Source organism: Rousettus aegyptiacus, unplaced genomic scaffold (assembly GCF_014176215.1).
Source record: "Rousettus aegyptiacus isolate mRouAeg1 unplaced genomic scaffold, mRouAeg1.p scaffold_m13_p_9, whole genome shotgun sequence".
NCBI lineage: Eukaryota > Metazoa > Chordata > Mammalia > Chiroptera > Pteropodidae > Rousettus > Rousettus aegyptiacus.
This window is the reverse complement of record NW_023416312.1, coordinates 100414471-100432272: the sequence shown is the minus strand read 5'-3', so window position 1 is coordinate 100432272 and position 17802 is coordinate 100414471. Positions and strand designations below refer to the sequence as shown.

At 56.8% G+C, this 17802-nt stretch overlaps 1 protein-coding gene and 1 pseudogene across 1 annotated transcript; one reads left to right on the top strand and one right to left on the bottom strand.

The window, feature by feature from the left end:
- ABCD1 (ATP binding cassette subfamily D member 1) lies at positions 1-17420 on the bottom strand. The gene is made up of 10 exons (XM_016134123.2): positions 16177-17420; positions 13089-13269; positions 7390-7532; positions 7137-7305; positions 6449-6543; positions 3714-3859; positions 3120-3265; positions 1822-1906; positions 1474-1599; positions 1-1292 (listed from the first exon to the last, which is right to left on the bottom strand). The coding sequence occupies exons 1-10, from the start codon at positions 17083-17085 to the stop codon at positions 1085-1087; spliced, it is 2208 nt and encodes a 735-aa protein (XP_015989609.2). The 5' UTR covers positions 17086-17420; the 3' UTR covers positions 1-1084.
- On the top strand, positions 9016-9117 carry LOC118607922 (annotated as a pseudogene).
- Positions 17421-17802: the final 382 nt, after the last annotated feature.

Sequence of the window (17802 nt, the reverse complement as noted above, 5' to 3'; positions counted from 1 at the left end):
TGCACTTTCCATGGGAGGTTTTTACTGAAGGACTGAGGGAGGCTCCCCGCCCCAAGAGCTGAGGGCTCCCCTGAAAGGCACACGGCGGTGGCGGGGTCTCCCTCTCGGGCAGGGGCTGGCTTTGCAGACACAGTTTCCCCAGCTGACCCCTCTTTGGCACTGAGCTGGGAACACTGGTGTCTACACTCCGGGAAGCACCAGCTCCATCCCCCGCTCTGGCTGGCCTGGGCCCCCCTGGTGGCAGCTGGCAGTGTAGGCTGGTGGGGCGACAGGCCGGCCAGGGCTGGCTGAGGCTGGGACACAGGTGAAAGGACCGAAGCCTGGGTCACCTCCCCTGCTAGCAGGGTGCTCACATCGGCAATAGAGGATGCTACAAACGGGAATCCAATAAATTAGGTTGTGGGGGCCAAAACGGATAGGGAGTACATTCTTATTATCACTTGCTAAGAAATGCTGTGCAATGCTTTCTCCCGAAGGCTCTTCGGGATGACTGGCAGGGACAAGAGGAAGACAAGGGGCCCTGTCTGGCCGTGGGTCCCGTTTGGCCGTTTCTATGGCAGGAAGGACGTCCCATGGGACGGGAGTCTTGGTGGCCACCTGGCTGGTGGCAACAGAGGGATGGACCATGCGGTCTCCAAGGGACCGAAAAGGAGGAAATGAGGAGGACTTCAGTCTTAGGAGGGGCAGTGCCCCATAAATGCCGAGGCTCAGCACAGACTGCGTAGTGATGTGAGCTGGGGCTCACTTCCTACCCCTATCCCGCTCCCCAAAGAAAGGACTCAGCCACCCTGCCCAGGTCACAGTATGGTGGGGCAAGGAAGGGGCAGGGTTGGGGTGAGCAGCAGGGTAGGACCTTCCGTGTGTACTTGCCCCAGGGCAGGGTTGTGGGGGTCGGGCACGCGGTTTCACGGGCAGTCTGCTAGGCAGGGCAGGCCGGTGGCCGCAAGGCCTGGGAAGACGGGGAGCCATGCAGGGTGGGCCTTGGGTAGGGCTGGGTGCGAGTGGGTGGACAGGCGCTATTTCCTTCATATGATCCGAGGGCTCAGTGAGGGGCAGGGGCCCAAAGCCTGGAGCCATGGCCCCGTCAGATGTCGGCACCCTGGAGGACCTTGGGGCCTTGGCCCAGGATCTGGCAGAGCTCCTGGAGACGCCGCTGCATCTTGGGGATGCCCGCCAACTGCTGCTCCAGCCGCTGCTTCTCCTCTGTCAGGCTTAGGCGGGTGGCCGAGTCCAGCTTCTCGAACTTCCAGCCGCCCTCCCCGTCAAACTGGAGCAAGTGCGTGTGGTACTTCCTGGGCCAGGAAAGGGATGGGAAGGAGGCCGTTCAGCAGAAGACACTTGCTGGGCCTGCCAGGGCCCGCTGCCCCTCTGATGGTGGCACCATCCCCTCCCCAGCTGCAAAGTCATGGGGGCGTCAAATGCGGGAAGGGCGCACCCTCCCCTGAACTCCAGGCAGAAAGGGAGGGCACCTACCATAGGGAGGGGCGGTGGGTGATGGAAAGCAGAGCGATGCCTGCATCTTTCGCCGCCTGGAAGATCTTGCCTTCCACATCGATGCTCACAGCGCTGGTACATTCATCCAGAAGGGCGTACTTGGGCCTTGGGAGTAGGGGCCAAGTAGACAAGGCTGTGGACCCTCCAGACACCCTGGCCTGTCCCCAAGCCCTTACCCTTTGTGGGCCAATCCCTGCTGGGGCCCGGGAAGGGGCCTCCTAATGGTACTGTTCTCCCCTGAGGCAGCCCGAGAGAGCATGCGCGCTGAGCTGCTTGGAGAGTAACCAGTGCCCGCGGGAGCCCTAGCACCCTGGAAAGCCCACTCACTTGTGGTAGAACATGCGGGCCATGCCGATTCTCTGCTTCTCGCCCCCCGACAGAACATCCTTCCAGTCACACACGGCCTCCCAACCTGGGCAGGGGACAAAAGGGCTCTGCTCAATTCAACAATGGCCCAGGCCCAGGCTTGCTGGGTATAGTGAGCATGGCGAGAGGACCTGGGGTCACTTAGGAGAGGCTAGGGAGACAAACGACAGTGGAAGATGGCACGTTTGACTCTGGAGAAGGCCAACCTCTGGGTCTGAGTGCTCTGGGTACTTGTATGTCTGTAGGTGATAGGTTAATAGTCAAAAAGAAGTTGGGACCAGAATTGTGTCCCCTCTAAAAGAAGATATGAGGGATTCCTAACCCCTAGGACCTCAAAAGGTGACTGTTTGCGGAAGGGGTCTTCACAGAGGCAATCGAGTTAAAGTGAGTCACTACGGTGGGCCCCGATCCTTCTGTGCAGCCATCACACCTGGGAAGAGTCCGCAGGAGTGACTTCGTTTAATGCCGGCACTGAGGGAGGACTGGTACCTGTCTCCTACAGGTGGAGAGTCTCAAGGGATGAGGGATTTGCTCAGGGTCAAGCTGCCCCTAAGTGTGTGTGTGTGTGTGGGGGGCCGGCAGGAAGCGGAAGTCTGCCGCTCAGATTTCACTAAGAAAGTCAATTCGGCCCCGCCCTGGGTTCCGCCCTCTCCTCCTCACCTCCACCCATCGGGTATTCGGGTTTTCGCAGACAAACCAGGTCAGCCCCTGACCAATGCCTTCCCTTGCCTGTCCCTTCCTCCGCTCCTTCTCAGGGGACAGCACCCCCAGGTTCAAGCCAGAAAGCGGGGTATCCCCTCCACCTCTGCTCCAGGCCCTGTGAGCGACGGCCTGTGCTTGCTCCTCCCTGGCTGCGCTGCCCACGCCACGCCCCTCGGTCTGTCCTCTTGATGAAATTCGAAACTGACCTGTCGCTTCCCTGCTTCAAGCCTTCCAAGGATTTCCTTCCCTCTCAGGGCCTCCCTGCCCCCAGCCCCAGAACCTGGAGAGGGCATCCGGCCAGACAGCGAGCCCCCTGCCCCTTGGACGGCCCCTGCCTACATGCCTAGATTCCCTTCTCCACCTCACTCAGGCCTGGGAAGCCTGGGCCACCCACTTCCGGTCAGTCTGCCCTGTTAAGCCTGCCTCTCAGGGTACCTAGCACTTTGGCCTTCTGGATGTAGGGGGCTAAGAGGGAGGCAGGGACAGGGCTGGCAGCAGGATCCCTGATGGATGGCTCAGTCCTTAGGGCTGAGAGGTGAGACGCCCTAACCCCCTACCTCCTTCCCGCTGTAAGATGTGGTTCAGGTGCACGATGTCCAAAATGGCTTCCAGATGTTTCTCCGAATAGCCCTTCCTTCTCATGTCCTCCACTGAGTCTGGGTAGATCACCTGGTCGCGCAAGGAGCCGACGGACATGTAGGGCCTGTGGGAAAGCTGTGTGTCCACTGAGGGAAGGGCCAGCCCCGTGCCTGTGTGGGCTACGCCATGGGCACTGGCTGCTGGAGACAGTGCCGACTCTAAGGCCACGGACCCCTGCCAGAAAGTGCTCCAGGGAGCACTCACACCCTTCTATGTACACCAGACCCACTCACTCGCCCTGCATGCACATGCATGCATTCATACGCACAGCACATGTGTGCACATGCTCTCTCACACACACACACACACACACGCACACACAGATACATGGCCCCCAATGTGCACACCAAACAGCTGTAAAGTCACCAGGTTGGGAGGCCCCAAGATGCTGGGGGCAGCATCTCACTGTCCCTCTCCTAAGGCCCCAAGCTCTGCCATCTCCTGGGTGTCGGTTTCCACAGGTCGGAAGGGGCGGGGACCCTGGTTCCCACCCTGTCCCCTGCGCTGCTCACCTCTGAGGGATGTAGAACATGCGCTGGGGCGGGGGCTTGTAGAGCACGCCGCCGTATGTGGGCCAGAGCCCGCCAAGGATCCGGAACAGAGAACTCTTGCCGCAGCCATTGGGGCCTGTGATGAGCAGGTGCATGCCCTCTTCCACCTGCGGAGGCAGTGCCATGGTACCGGGGGGCACATGGGCCCTCTTCCTCTCACCTGTGGCCTTCCTGATAGCCTCTGACAGCGGCATGCACCCAGGTGCACCCCAAGGCCGGTGGGTAGGGACAGCAGGGCCAAGGCAATGGGGCCTGGCATCCAGAGCCCCAGTTGAATGCCTGTTTGGGGCTCCAGCCTATACCCTAAAGCCCCGACACATAACAAGGAGAGCATGGGACCAGCAAGAGGAGGGCCCATCCTGCCACAGACACATGGAGGGATGTATGCCCCGGAAAGTCAATGTCACCCCCCCATGCCACGCCATCCCACCTCACTGGGAATTCAAGTGTTCTGGCACTTTGTTTAGAGTTCTAGGTGGACAGTAAACTCTGGCTGCCTGCCATGGCCCTCTCACTGTCCCCACAGGTGCTAGGGCACCACAGAGATGCCACTGTGACCCTCAGGCTCAGTGTCAAGGGCCTCAGGCTTCACAATTAGCCAATCACATGATGCCCACTGGCTGATGGAAAAAGGCCAGCCGAGCTGCAGGGTTGGGGGTGTGGGAAGGAGGGGTCAGAGGCTGGGACACTGCCGTCCTCGCCTGCCTACCGGCCTCCGTGGCCCTCAGAAGATCTATGAGTGCAGCCCACGCAAGGCTGTCCCTGGCTCACCTCGGTCAGTGTTACGGGTTGAACTGTGTCCCCCAAAATTCATGTATTGGGGTCCTAACCCCCAGGACCTCAGAATGTGAACTTATTTGGAAGCAGAGTCTTTATGGATGTAATTAGTTCAATTTAGATGAGGTCTTCCTGGAGTGGGGTGACCTCTAATCCAATGTGACTAGTGTCCTTATAAAAAGGGGCCATTTGGACACGGCCATGTACATAAGAGAACGCCATGTGAGGCCAGAGGCCGAGACAGAAGTGAAGCCAAGGAGTACCCCGACGGCCGGCGAGCACCAGAAGCTCGGACGACCTGGAACGGATTCTCTCCCACTGCCCTGGGAGACACCCTGGCCTGGACTTCCGGCCCCCGGACCTGGAAGAGACTCCACTGCCATCGTCTGGATCTCCCCCATCCAGACGTGTGACAAAGCTCCTCTGGTGCCGGGCCCGGTAGAGCTGCCTCGGCCCTCAGCTGGCGCCATGGCTGCCTCCCTCCTCTCCTTCCCTGCATCCCTCCTGCCGCCCTTCTCACCCCCACCTTCCCCAACACCTCCCGGCCCCAGAGCTCAGCTCCACCAGGCCGGAGCTCTTGCTCAGCCCCCACACCGGCTCTTCCGCCCCAGTTAGCCCCTCCTCGCATGGCCTTGCTTCCCGCCCAGCTGCTCTGCTCCCCTGCTCACCAGGGCCGCTGGTCTTTGCCTAGTTGGGCTGCCTGGAAACCATCCGCCTTGGATAAACGGGCCATCGGTAGTTCCCCCTAAACCCCAAGAGTGACCACTGCTGGGATAGATGGGGATCACACCACTGTCCTGTGCTACCTGGGGACCTGGGGTAATGACATGTTCCTAGCCTCCAACTGGCTCCCAGGGTCCCTCTCAGCAGATCAAGGAAAGGAGCCCCAGGCACTGCCCCCTCCGCTCGCCTCTTCCGCTTATTCCCTGCCAGGCCACGGCTCCTGCCCACGCGGCTCCCGGGCCAGGCGCACATGGCCCCTGCAGGACCTGGCCCCGAGGCCCCTCAGCTCCTGCCACTCCGTTGCCTTTTTCCCACCCGCCTTCTGCAGGAGGCCTTCATCACGCCGTCCGCCTCCCTAGAGGCTCTGGGGTGGAGCTTCACATGACCTCTGCTTCCCCCAGGGATGGTGACTACCCTTCCCATGGCCCCCACTGGACCCTGAACAGCTGCTTAATTGGGGACCTTTGTAATGCTTTAGAGCACCCCAGAGTGGGGCTTCCCAGAGGGCAGGGGCCTCCCTGTTTTACCTCTGGTTTCCAGTGCCCAGCCTGGAGCTCAGAGAATATTGGTTAAATGAATAAATGAGTAAAATGAATAAATGACTTCTTCTCACTTCTTCCTCTGACCCTACAGGCTGCCCCTTCACTCCGTCACTCCCAAACCCTGTCCAAAGCCCTGACTGGGGACACAGGTGGATGTCAGCCACTAGGGCTTCCTTTCCAAAGATGACCTGTATAAGTTTGGCTGAGAGTCCTTCCGGGGGGCCAGGCTGCATCTAGCACACACACCACCACCGGGGGCTCCTTGAAGCGGGTGTGTGGGCCCCCAAGCCCAGTGGGTGGAGGGCAATCTTTCCTAGGGCAGTTGGAGTTGAAGCAGATTCCCCAGTCCTGGGCTTCTGCAGGACTGGGGTAGGGTAGGGATGGGGCTGGTGACAATAGGGCAAGGAACTGTCAGTGACTCTTGGCCAATCCTGGTAACCATGAGTCTCTTTTATCAGCTCTGTCTCCATTACCCACACCTAATAGTCAGAGGCCTTTCGCCTTGACCTTAGCCCACTTGCCACGTAGATACGGGGATGATGGCTACTGATAACACGGGCAGGCTGGATGCCAAGGGCTGGGGCTTACAAATACAGAAGGCCAGGCCCTGGGCCCCATGGCTCAGCCCAGCCCAGCTCAGCCCACTTGACTTACCCTGATGTTGAGGCTGGCCACCACCACTTCTCCCGTGGGCGTGATGATGGGGATGTTGTCACAAATGATCCCCTGTTCCACATCCACCACTTGGCCTGAAGAGAACACAAAGGAAGAGAAGGAGGAGCAGCACTCCCTTTGCCTTCTGGTAAGTTCCACGTGCCCCCCCACCCCACAACAGCATGCCAGTGTGTGGTCCAAGGCCCCTTGGGAGTACAGTAGGTCTTCCCAGAAGCCAACCCACTCCCCAGTATCTGGTGCTGTGCTCTGGGAGGGGGAGGGGCAAAGCCACTTCTCTTTTCCAGAACCCAAAGCGTGGAGCCCAGTCCTGCCCTGCAGCGCCCCCTCCTGGCGCCACCTTAATGGCAGCTCAGACACTGCAGGCTCTCTTCCTCAACACCTGGGCCCCTGCTGTAGCCTTGAACTTTCTCTTCCTGCCCACCTGGATAAGTGACCTCCCCACTTAAGGACCATGTGCCCCTCTTTTGCAAAGAGAAATCCCAGTCAGGGCACCCGAAAAGAGCTGGGCAGTGAGTAGACTGGCCAGTAGCGACTGCTCTGTGAAGGAAGCCCTCCCTGGGGACACAGCTCAAAGATCCTGCCCTCCAGGTGGCACTGGGAGATGCCTGCAGTGGGAGGGCAGGGATCGGGGTGGGGGAGGGAGCCTCTGTAGGATGGATGCCCTTACCTTGGATCTTCAGGGGCCCCTCCACACGAACACCAGACCTGACCACGGCCCCGGACCCCGCCTGAGCATCCTCCGGCTCCCCGGGCCTCTTGAAACGGCAGTGCTGGACTTCTTCGAATACCTGGAACATCTCATGTACCCGGGCTGTGTAGCCTGCCAGCTCTGTCACCTGCGGAAAGGGAGGCCCTGGCTCAGCCCCTGCCCATTGCAGGTGGGATGGGGGCAAGGCAGGGGTGGACGCTGTGGGGGTTACCTCCTTGTAGGACGACATGACCCGCTCAATGGCGTCTGCAGCAGCCGTGAGGAGGTTTCGGGCAATGGTGAAGGCTTCTGTGCGCTCGCTCACCAGCTCCTCCTCCTTCATCTCTAAGGCCGCCTTCTTGACAGCCTCCGTATCTGGGAGCACAGTGGAGGGGAGGGATGGAGACAGTGGAAAGTCAAAACTGACCCGCTGGAGGAAACACGAGTCTTTCCACCAAATGGTGCTGGGACCAATGAGTATCCACATGCAAAAAAAAAAAAATGACCTTTACCCCACACCATACACAAAAACTAACTCCGAGGGGAGCACTGGTCTGCATATAAGAACTAAGACTACAAACTCTTAGAAGAAAGCGGGGTTACATCTTCGTGACCTGCTATTAGATATGACACCACAAATACAAGCGACAAAAGAAAAATGGATAAATGAGCCTTATCAAAATTAAAAACCTTCAGGCACCAAAGAAAATCATGAAGAAAGTGAAGAGACTACTTACAGACTGGGAGGAAATACCTGAAAGTCATATATCTGATAAGGGGCTAGTATGTAGAATATATAAAGAACTTTTAAAATTCAACAACAAAGCGATAAACAATCCAATTAGACAATGGGCCAAAGATCTGAATAGACATTTCTATTGTATATCTAAGACATACAGATGGCCAACATGCTCATGAAAAGATGCTCGACATCAGTAGTCGTCAGGGAAATGCAAATCAAAACCACAATGAGATGCCACCTCACACCCACTAGAAGGGCTAGAATTAAAAAGAGATAACAAATGTTGGTGGAGAAGTGAAGAAACTGGACCCCTTGTACACCACTGGTGAGGGATGTAAAATGCTCCAGCGCCTGTGGAAAACAGTTCCAGTTTCTCGAAAAGTTAAATATAAAGTTACCATATGACCCAGCAATTACACTCCCAGGTATATGCCCAGGAGAAAAAAAAATATGTCTATGCAGACACTTGCACATAAGTGATCATAGCATTATTCATAACAGCCAAAAAGTAGAAACAACCCACATGTCCATCAATGGATGAAGAGATAAAGAAATTGTGGGACACATACAATGGAATATTTTTCAGCCAACAAAAGGAATGAAGCACTGATTCATCCTGCAATGTGGATGAACCTTGAAAATATTCTCCTGAGTGAAAGAAGCCAGTCACAAAGGGCCACATATTGTGTGATTCCATTTAGATGAGGTGTCCATAAGAGGCAAGTCTATAGTGACACGGAGATTAGTGGACGCCAGGAGGTGGGGGCTAGGGAGTGACTTTTATGGGTCTGAGCCTTCTTTTTGGGGTGATGACAATGTTTTGGACTTAGATGCTGGTGATTGTTGCGCAACTTTGTGAATATATTAAAAAACCACTGAATTCAATACTTTAAAAGGCTGAATTGTATGGTATGTTAATTACATCTTAATAACAAGGATAAAAATGAGCCATTAGGCACTTGGCTTTCTTTCTTGGCTCACCCGGCTCCTTCCCCCTAGAGAACCCCCACCCTGTATTGTGTACTATCCATAGTAGCCCCTCTGGGGCCATACTTGTACCTCGTCCTCTAATGCCCAGAGCTGTTGTACCCCTGAGCTTCTCAAGAATGACTGCCTGTCTACGGCCATGCCACCCTGAACAAGCCTGATCCCATCTGATCTTGGAAGTTAAGCAGGGTCGGGCCTGGTTAGTACTAGGAAGACCAGGTGCTGTAGGTGTAAAAAAAAAAAAAAAGAGAGATTGTAAGCTAACGAGGTCCTTGTAATCTGTGAGGTCAACCAAGGGCTGTCGCGCCTAAAAATAAATAAATAAATAAAAATAAAGAAAGAAAGAATGACTGCCCACTTTTAGACCTCTGCTGCTGCCCCTATTTCTCCCTCCTCTCCTCCAGTGGTCTCCATGGAAACAGCGATCCTCCACATCCTGACTTCTTCTCAGAGCTTGCTTCTATCTTGACTCGCTTTGCTGTCTCAGTCTGTGCCCAGTGGCCACTCACTTCAACCCTCTCTTGTCAATGGCCTTGATTCCCTTGACCCTGGGAACCCCCAGAGGGGTAGGGCTTTTACACGAGGAATGTTCAGGAAATGGTGAGGAGGAGCAAGGGGAATGCCGATTCTGAGGGTATTGGATATGGGGGAGCGAGCAGCACCCACTGGGGGTTTCAGGGGAAGCCAGGGCTCCTGAGGCTGAAGTGGGAAGGGCTCTGTCCAGGGGCACATGCTGGTCTGAGGGAGGGGACTCAGGGGTATGGTGGCAGTAGGGCAGGAAGGGACAGGAAGTTGGCTTCGGGCACATGGCCTCCAGAGCAGCTCAGGTGCAGTGTGAGGTGGAAAGGGGATGTGATGGCTGGCCAGAGCGCTTGCGCCATGTCCTGCAGCCCGGCCCAGGAATCCAGGGGACTGAGCGAGGAAGGGGGGTTGTTCATCCCCAGTCTAAGGTCCTGGACCTTCCTTCTCACTGTGCCCCCAGGGACACAGTCCCAAACAAGCAAGTGGACACAAGCCCTCTTCCCAGGATATCCTGAGAGCTAGACAGTGACTGCACATTAAAGGAAAGGGTCTGCAGGTGCACAGGGCATTCTGGCAATGGCTGGCACCTTCTTGGAGATGAAACCAACTGCTCTCAGGCAGCTAAGACCAGGGCCTCAGAGCAGTACACCCAGCGGCTGTGCGCAGGAGGCCGCCCTTCCCCTGGGCCCTCCACCCTTGCAGGGCCAGCAGGCTGGAAGGGCAGAGGCATCTAAATCTTCTCCAGTTGATAAGTGCCTATTTCCTCCCACCAGCCCTCAGGGTTCTCAGCCTCCTTGAAGCACCCAGAGCAGGGAAAAAACAGACAAAAATCCAGGCCTCATTGAGATCTCAATCTAGAGGGGAAGAGAGACTATAAGCCAGATAGCTAAGTGCAATAGATAAGGTATTCGGTGCTTGGGAGAGCAGGAACGCTTGGGAAGATAAGGTATTCAGTGCTTGGGAAGACAGAGGCAGGGTGATGGGCAGGGCAGGCCTTACCTAGAAAGCACCTGTGAATGGAAACTCTGACAGAGGAGGACGGGACCTCGGAGGTAACAGTATTCCCGGCAGCGGGAAGAGCATGCGCAAAGGCCCTGAGGTGTTTTGGGGGAATAACAAGGTCAGTAAGATGGAAGTGAAGAGACCAATAGAGACAGGAGCATCTCACATTTTCACAGGTAACTGACTATAAGGGCCATGAGATTGGGGACAGGAGCTCATGCTTCTTTAATTGCTCAGGAAGCCTAGCATGGCAGAGGTTCCAAAAAGTCCTAGGACTTCAGAGGAGAGAGAGGCCTTGGAGACCAGATAGGCCAAGCTGTGCCCAGTGCCAGGTACAGGGGGAAGTGGCTGTAGGCAGTTCCTCACAGAAACCGCGGGTTGGTTTCCTCATGGGTCCATCCCTATCCTCTGGACCAAGTGTGCTGACTAGGTGTGGTACCAGTGCCTAAATCAGAGCCGCCCTTTATGTAGGACCATTGGTAGAAAGTAACCACCTCCCTCCAATTAGATCATTTCTCTGGGGGTCACCCAGAGAGGGACACACAGCTGAGGGTACAGAAGCCCCAAGGTAGAACCACCAATAGGGAGAGAATCAGAGAGACTTCTGGTTCTGAAACGAGTCAGGATCTCTCTCTCTAAACATAAAAGACAACCCTCTTCCCACTGGACTACATCACACGGAACACCTCTGAAAGCAGAGCCCTGCTCGTAGGGAAGTGAGGCAAATTCCCAGGAGCCCGCAGAGGAGCCAGCAGCCAGGTGCACCAGTGAAATCCCCAGAGACCAGAAGACAGGTCATGTAGCCAGAGCTCCAGGCCCAGGAACCAAAGGTCTCCTCTAAGATTTTGTAATTATGTGTCTGGGGTGCAAATGAATATCGCCTCAAAGTTCAGGAACCCCTCGTCCCCAAGCTGAGACGTTAACGTGAAACTGGCTTCCAAGTGGTTAATTCCAGGAGTGCTTGGCCAAAACTCAGGCCAGTACCTTAGTTTTTGTGGCTGTAGGCAATTGTACCTTCCTATTAGGTACAATTAAGTACATAGGGTTTCCAAGAAAGTCTGGTTGCAAAACCCACAAGGAAAGAATCTACCATGATTGGCAGATGGAAGATCAAGCTGGCTTAGATCCTCAAGAATTCAGATAACCCAACAGCTGGATAGAGACTGTGGAATAAGTATCATTAATATGATATACAGCATAAAAGGAGCATTCGAAAAGATGAGGCAATCAGACGCTTGTCAAAACAGTTTGAAATTTCTATTTGAATAATCTATTTTAAAATTTCTATCTGAAGGAGAATCAAATAGAACTTGATAGAAATAGTCACTGAAAATTTGAAAAAAAAAAAATCAGGTTAGACTCAGCTGAAGAGAAAACTGGCGAATGAGTGAACAGGAGGATCTGAAGAAATCTCTCAGGCTTCAGCACATGTGGTGCCGGATGAGAAATAGTGAAGTGAGTAGGAGAACCACAGAGCAGAGGGGGAGAAGGCCCCCACGTATCCAGCAGGAGTTCCAGAAGCGAGGAGTAAAGTAATAAAAATGATACAATACTTGAAAAGATAACCAAGACAAAAAAAAAAAAAGAATGAAAAGGTAAGAGCTGAGAATTTTCAGAATGATGGAAAAATCTGAATATTCTAAGGCCATATGATGAGTCTCAAGCAGGATAAACAGAAACCCACAGGCAAACACTCAGAATACCAGAGCAAGAAAGTCTGTAACTAGCCAGAGGGACAATGCCTGCTGCTGAGGGACCTTGAGCTGATAACAAGCAGATTTCCCAGCAGGGATAATGGACTATTTTCAATGGGCTGAGAGCAAATAACTGTCCACCTGGACTCCCATATCCAGGTAATCTTTAGTTCAGGGTGGGAGGGTAAAATAGAGACATTTTCAGGCAGCAAAATAATTGCGAAGTGCCCATGACGAAAGCCTTGCAGAAAAACACTTCTGAAAGATGCCTATCTGGAGGAAAGGGCTGGTGAGAAGAGAAATACGCAAACAAAGGGCTGGGTTTAAACAGGCATCCGCGCGACAAAGCAATTGCCAAGTATAAAAACACGGGAAAGCGGACTTGACACTGGGGTACATCGGCACCATCAGCTGGGGCTGGTCTCTGAGTTCCAGGTATTCTAAGGGCCAGGAGGGCGAGAAGCCATCAATTAACCGAGAATGTTCTCAGTGCGCACGCATGCTGCAACCTGTGAAAGGGCAAGCACGAAAAGACTGAAGATGGAATGAATGTGTTGCAAAACCGTAGAGGAACAAAATGGGAATTCAGATGATGCGACGGCTAAAGTTACAGGTAGAACAGGCTTCCGGACCCCCTGCCCCCAGGCCTTGGGGCAGAGGTCTCCTGCCTCTGCAACCTGCTAGAACTGTTCGAGGTGTGGGAGAGCCAAGACCCAGGGATGAGGGGCTTGCTCCAAGTGCTTCCCCATCCTCCCACTTCCGAGTCACAGTTGAGCAGAGGACAGGTAAAGGTGGGCGAGGGTACGTGTGCCCGGTGAGGGGGCATGCGGTGCTCCTGAGTCGCAGTCCCCGGGCTTAGCTGAGATGCTGTAAAGGGGAGACTCATGCAGGGTGAAAGGCAACAAGGGAGAGCATGACCTCTGGTGACCTCGAGGGAGGCGGCTGGGCCTTAAGGCCCCAGCGGTGAAAGGGGCTGACTCTCACCTGACTCTGAGTAGCCTGTGGCCGTGATTATGGGGACAGCCACCATGAGAAGGCCTGAGGCGCTCCACACGTACTTCATGAGGAACTGCTCTAGCATGACGTACCACAGGCGCTCCAGCAGGATGAGGTTGATCTGCGAAGCCAGGGATTTGTAGGAGTGCTTTAGCAGGGCCAGCTCCACCTGCCAGGGAAGGGGGCGACAGAGAGAGCCTGAGAGGTCACATGGTAACTACCGTGGAGGTGACAGCAAGAGGCCCCAAGTGTTGTGGGCATGCACACACACATGCCATGCCAACTGATGGCCATGACAAGGTTGAGAGCTGGGGGTTATGACCGGGCCACGTTTATAGTGGACAGATCTCAAACTAGGGGCGAGGGGGGTGGCGCGGGATTCTCTGATGCCATGGCACTGGGGTACTGTGGCAGCGAGGAAGAGACTCCTGCCCCCCACCTGCCAAGGCCCATTCCCATCCACTACTTCTGGGATTGAGGCACTCGCCATGACTTTTTCTTTGTCCTGGGCAGCTTTTTGACATGGGCCAAAGGCAGCCATCTTGCCCATTTCTTTGGGTACCTGCTGGGGACTAACCTGAACCCAGCAAAGGGCAGTACAGGAAAGTAAAAGGCAGTACTTCGTTTTGAAGAACTTGGTTCAACAATCTACTTAGACCTACTTAGACCCTGCCTCTCCCTACCTTTCCCAGGGTTCCTCTGGGTGAGAAACTGCCACTGTATTCTCCCACTGAAACCTGGAGGGAATGCTTCCTGGCCAGGCCCGCAGGCCTCGCTCCCTAATGGCAGCCCTGCCCCTGAGCCTGGCCCTCAGCATCACAGTAAGCCAGCTGAGGGCTGTAGCCCACGGCTCAGCAGTGAGGTGGGCCTCCCCTGCCCTCTCCACCCCTCCCTCTTCTCACACTGGCCACCATCGGCCATCTTGGAGAAGAGAGAGAAAGGAAAGGAGTGGGAGAGAAAGAGGCGGGAGAGCTGGGGGTGCCGGGTGGTCATAGCAAGGTGGTTATTGGGTCATGGCTTCCTTGGCTCAGCACAGGAGCGCACATTGCAGTTCTGCCTTCCCACCTCTGACTGACAACAGCTGCCCGGCCTGGCACCATGTCCTTTGCCAACTGCTCTCACACCTGACTCTACATTTGGTTCTCACCACACGCCACTGCACCTGTATTCTAATGTCCATTGTACAGTAGGACACTACAGAAGCCCAGAAAGACAAAGTGACCTGCCCGAGCTCACACATCTGAAGGTAGTAAGAGGTGTAGAATTTGGACCACACTGGCAGAGCCGTCGGACCAGATTCTTGTAAATGATGCTTTGGCTTATTAAGAAAAGTATACCTTGCTCTCAAGCCAACAAGAGGTTGTGTGTGCATATGTGTTTGTGCATATGTCTAAGTAACTCTCCTGGTTGAAATCTCAGTAAGAACAGAATCCTCTGCTGTCTGCCTGCCAGCCAGCCAGTCGCCTCTGCCCTAACCTGTTGGTCTGAGCCTGGGCCAGTGTCCATGAGGACACGAGCCAGTGGGACTGGGGTGAGCCACGTGCCTGCACAATAAGGGCTATCGGCCCACCCATGGGGACCTGTCACCCCACGCTGCTTTCCAGCCCTTTGGCAGAAGCCTAAAGAGATAGGCTACGGATGCACACTGGGGTTGACCTCCTCTTATCCCCTGCCAGCAAATCCTCCTGGTGAACATGCTACCTCCTGAAGCTAGCCCAGAGGAAGTTCCCAAAGAGCCAGGTCTCTCCTCCGCCCTCACCATACAGGTCTTCCGCACGGTGCGGTTCGGCCCGGCCTCAAGCCCAATCCTCTGTTCCTGAAGTGAGCGTGCCTCCTCTGAGCACCCTGGCAATCCTGACTCGTGCTGGGAGCTGGCAGGAGTGCCAGCTGGGGCTGACAATGTAGCTGCGGGTAATGTGCCAAGTGCCTCACCCAAGGCCCCGGCTGCCTGCCAAGGCCCTGCAGCCCTGGCGTGTGCTAGAGGACGAGAGGGGGTTGTGGCTGCAGACCAGGCACTTTTTCTCCTATTCTGGAGCCGGATGAGCAAGAGGCCACCTGACCCAGAGAGGACACACAGGCCTTCAGGAGATGGATGCCATCACACCCCTCCCCCGAAAAAGCTCTCCGAATCGAAACCAGAGTTGCAGGGAGCACAGCCTGAGGCAGCTGCAACCCCAGGCACGAGGAAGAGGAGGGGCCAGGGCGAGATAAAGGGAGCATTGGCCTGGAGTAACCTTTCCCAGCATCAGGCTCCCAGCCCTGCCCGGCCAGGCCCCAGCCCGGCCCCAGCCCCGGCCCCAGCCCCAGCCCCAGCCCCGGCCCACTGGGGACCTGAGCCGGGGGAACCCAGGCGGAAGAGCGGCTGCGCCGGGGGCAGGGTGACCGCTGGGCGGGCAGGAAGTGCGTCCTGCTGAGGTGGAGGCCCCAGGCCCAGCATCCCTCGCTCAGGGCCTTGGGGAGACGGCTGAGCCTGCAGCCTGGCTGGCCTGCAGGCTCAGACGGCGGAGCCACTGACCCGGAGTGCCAAGCGCCGCCACTCCTGCGGCCGCAGTGCTGGGTGCTGCTTGTTAACCTCCGCTTGGGCTGAGTCATGCCCATAATGCCTGCCTGCCTGGCCGGCCACCTCGGCTGGACGCTGGCCTTCAAAGGGTCCAGGGGCCCAGGAGGGATGGGCAACAGGCCACATCCCACCATCCCTGCTCCCAGACACAAGAGCCTCCTCTGGGCTGGCTGCGGGAATGGGGCCAGCCAGGAGCTCTAGTATCTTGAACCGCTAGGATCCGTAGCTCCAAGGCCAGGATAACCTCACGGAGGAGGAGAGGAAGCAGAAGTGGCCTGGAGCACGCAGGCGGCGGGCCCAGGGCAGTCCCCACCCAGCCATCCTGCTTCTCTATTTCTGTGCCTAAGTCTGGGCTGCCCAAAGCCCTGGCCATCCCCAGCCTCCCGCCCACACCTTTGGCATCAACTCCAGCCAGCCCCTGGGCCTTCTGTGCCATTCACGACTGCCTGCCCCCCAGGCTTCCCAGCCACATGCTTTTCTCCATGCTCAGGAGAAAAGCACCCCAACCTGCCCCACCTCGTGGCCCCCATAGAAGGCGATCTCCTCTGAGTTGGCCACCACGCGAGAGTGCATGTAGCGCAGCTCCCCCTTCCGCCGCGCCTCCTCGGCCACCAGTTCGCCAAACTTGGGTGAGAAGGCTCGCAGCACGTTAGCTGTAAGGAACACCACGAGGCCAGCAATGGCCGAGGGCCAGGCCGTGCCAGCCCCACGGGAGCGAGCCGTTTGAATCAAGGTGTAGGCAGTCACGGCCACATCCAGGAGCGGCTTGGTCAGGTTCGAGTAGAGGTGGGCCACAGAGGCAGCAAAGGCCACCACATCCTCCGTCAGGGACTGGTCAGGGTTGCGAAGCCGCCCATCCATGTTACTGACTCGGTAGTAGGTCTGCTGGGAGAAGTAGAGGCTGTAGGCGTGGGCCACTAGACGGCTGCGGAAAGACAAAGCCAACTGGCCTTCTAGGAAGCGGATGGCACTGTTGATGAAGGTGGCTGGGAGGGCGATGAAGAGCCATTGCAGGAGCTGCCAGCCGAAGGCCCGAGGGTTCTTTCGCACGATGCAGCGGGCCAGCCGTCCATCCAGGCGGGCCACATACACTGACAGGAAAGTCCTGCTCACGAGGGCCGCTGAGTGCAGCACCAGCAGCGCCGTCTCCCGGCACAGGATCCTAGGGAAGAGCAGCCTCAGGAGCCACAAGAGTCGCTGCAAGAACACCCGGTTCACACCGGCCTTGGTCGCTGAGGCCACCGTGGCCCCAGAGACCTCCTGTGTGGACTCGCCTGCAGGCAACTGAGGGGCCCTGGCCGGAGCCAGGCACTGCCGCAGCAGGGGGTAGATTTTGTGGGCTCCATAGGCTGTGAGAGCAAGGATCACAGCTGTGCGCTTCAGCGTGGTCACCCGAGAGAGCCGGGGGGTGGAGAGCACCGGCATGTCACCTGGGCTGGACGCAGGGGGCTGGGACTGGTGCCTGAGCCAGCAGTTGAGGCAGGTGGCTGGAAGAGTTGTCGCTCTGACCTCGGACTCGTTATCTAGGCAACTGGAAACCTTGCAGTAGTCCCAGAGACGGTTGCTCTAGGCCACTGGGGTGGTGCTGGGGTCCCTGGTGAGGTGGACTCAGGTCCCTCCAGGGTCGCGCCTCTTCAGACAGCGAAGTGGAGGAACTTGTCAGTCAGTCTCCTAGCCCCTAGGGTCAGAGCCTCAACAGGGCTCGGGCAGGGAGGGCGTTTCTTCCTCTCCACCTCCTCCTCCTCCTCCTCCACCTCCACCTCCTCCTCCTCCTCCTCCTACCCTGGTGGCGCCCCTCCCGGGGCACCGGGAGCGTCCGTCCTCTCCGTAGCCTGGCTGAAGCGACGGTGACTCCGCCACCCGTCCTGAATCCCCACCCACCCACCCAACCCTCCCCAGAGGCGAGTCGGGGGAAGGGGAGGAGGCGGAGGAGGGGCGGGGGGCGGAGCCCGGGCGAATGGCGCTCCACCCCGTTCTGGCCCCACGGTTGGGCCCCGCCCCCTCCTTGGACCACAGAGACGTGGGAGGACCGCGCGGGCTAGAGAAACGGCCCCGTCGTATTCCCGCCAAGGCCCCGCCCTGCCTCCCTGCACGCCCAGGGCGCCGCTTCTTTCCCAGTCCAGGGCGTTGGCGCCTCGGCTT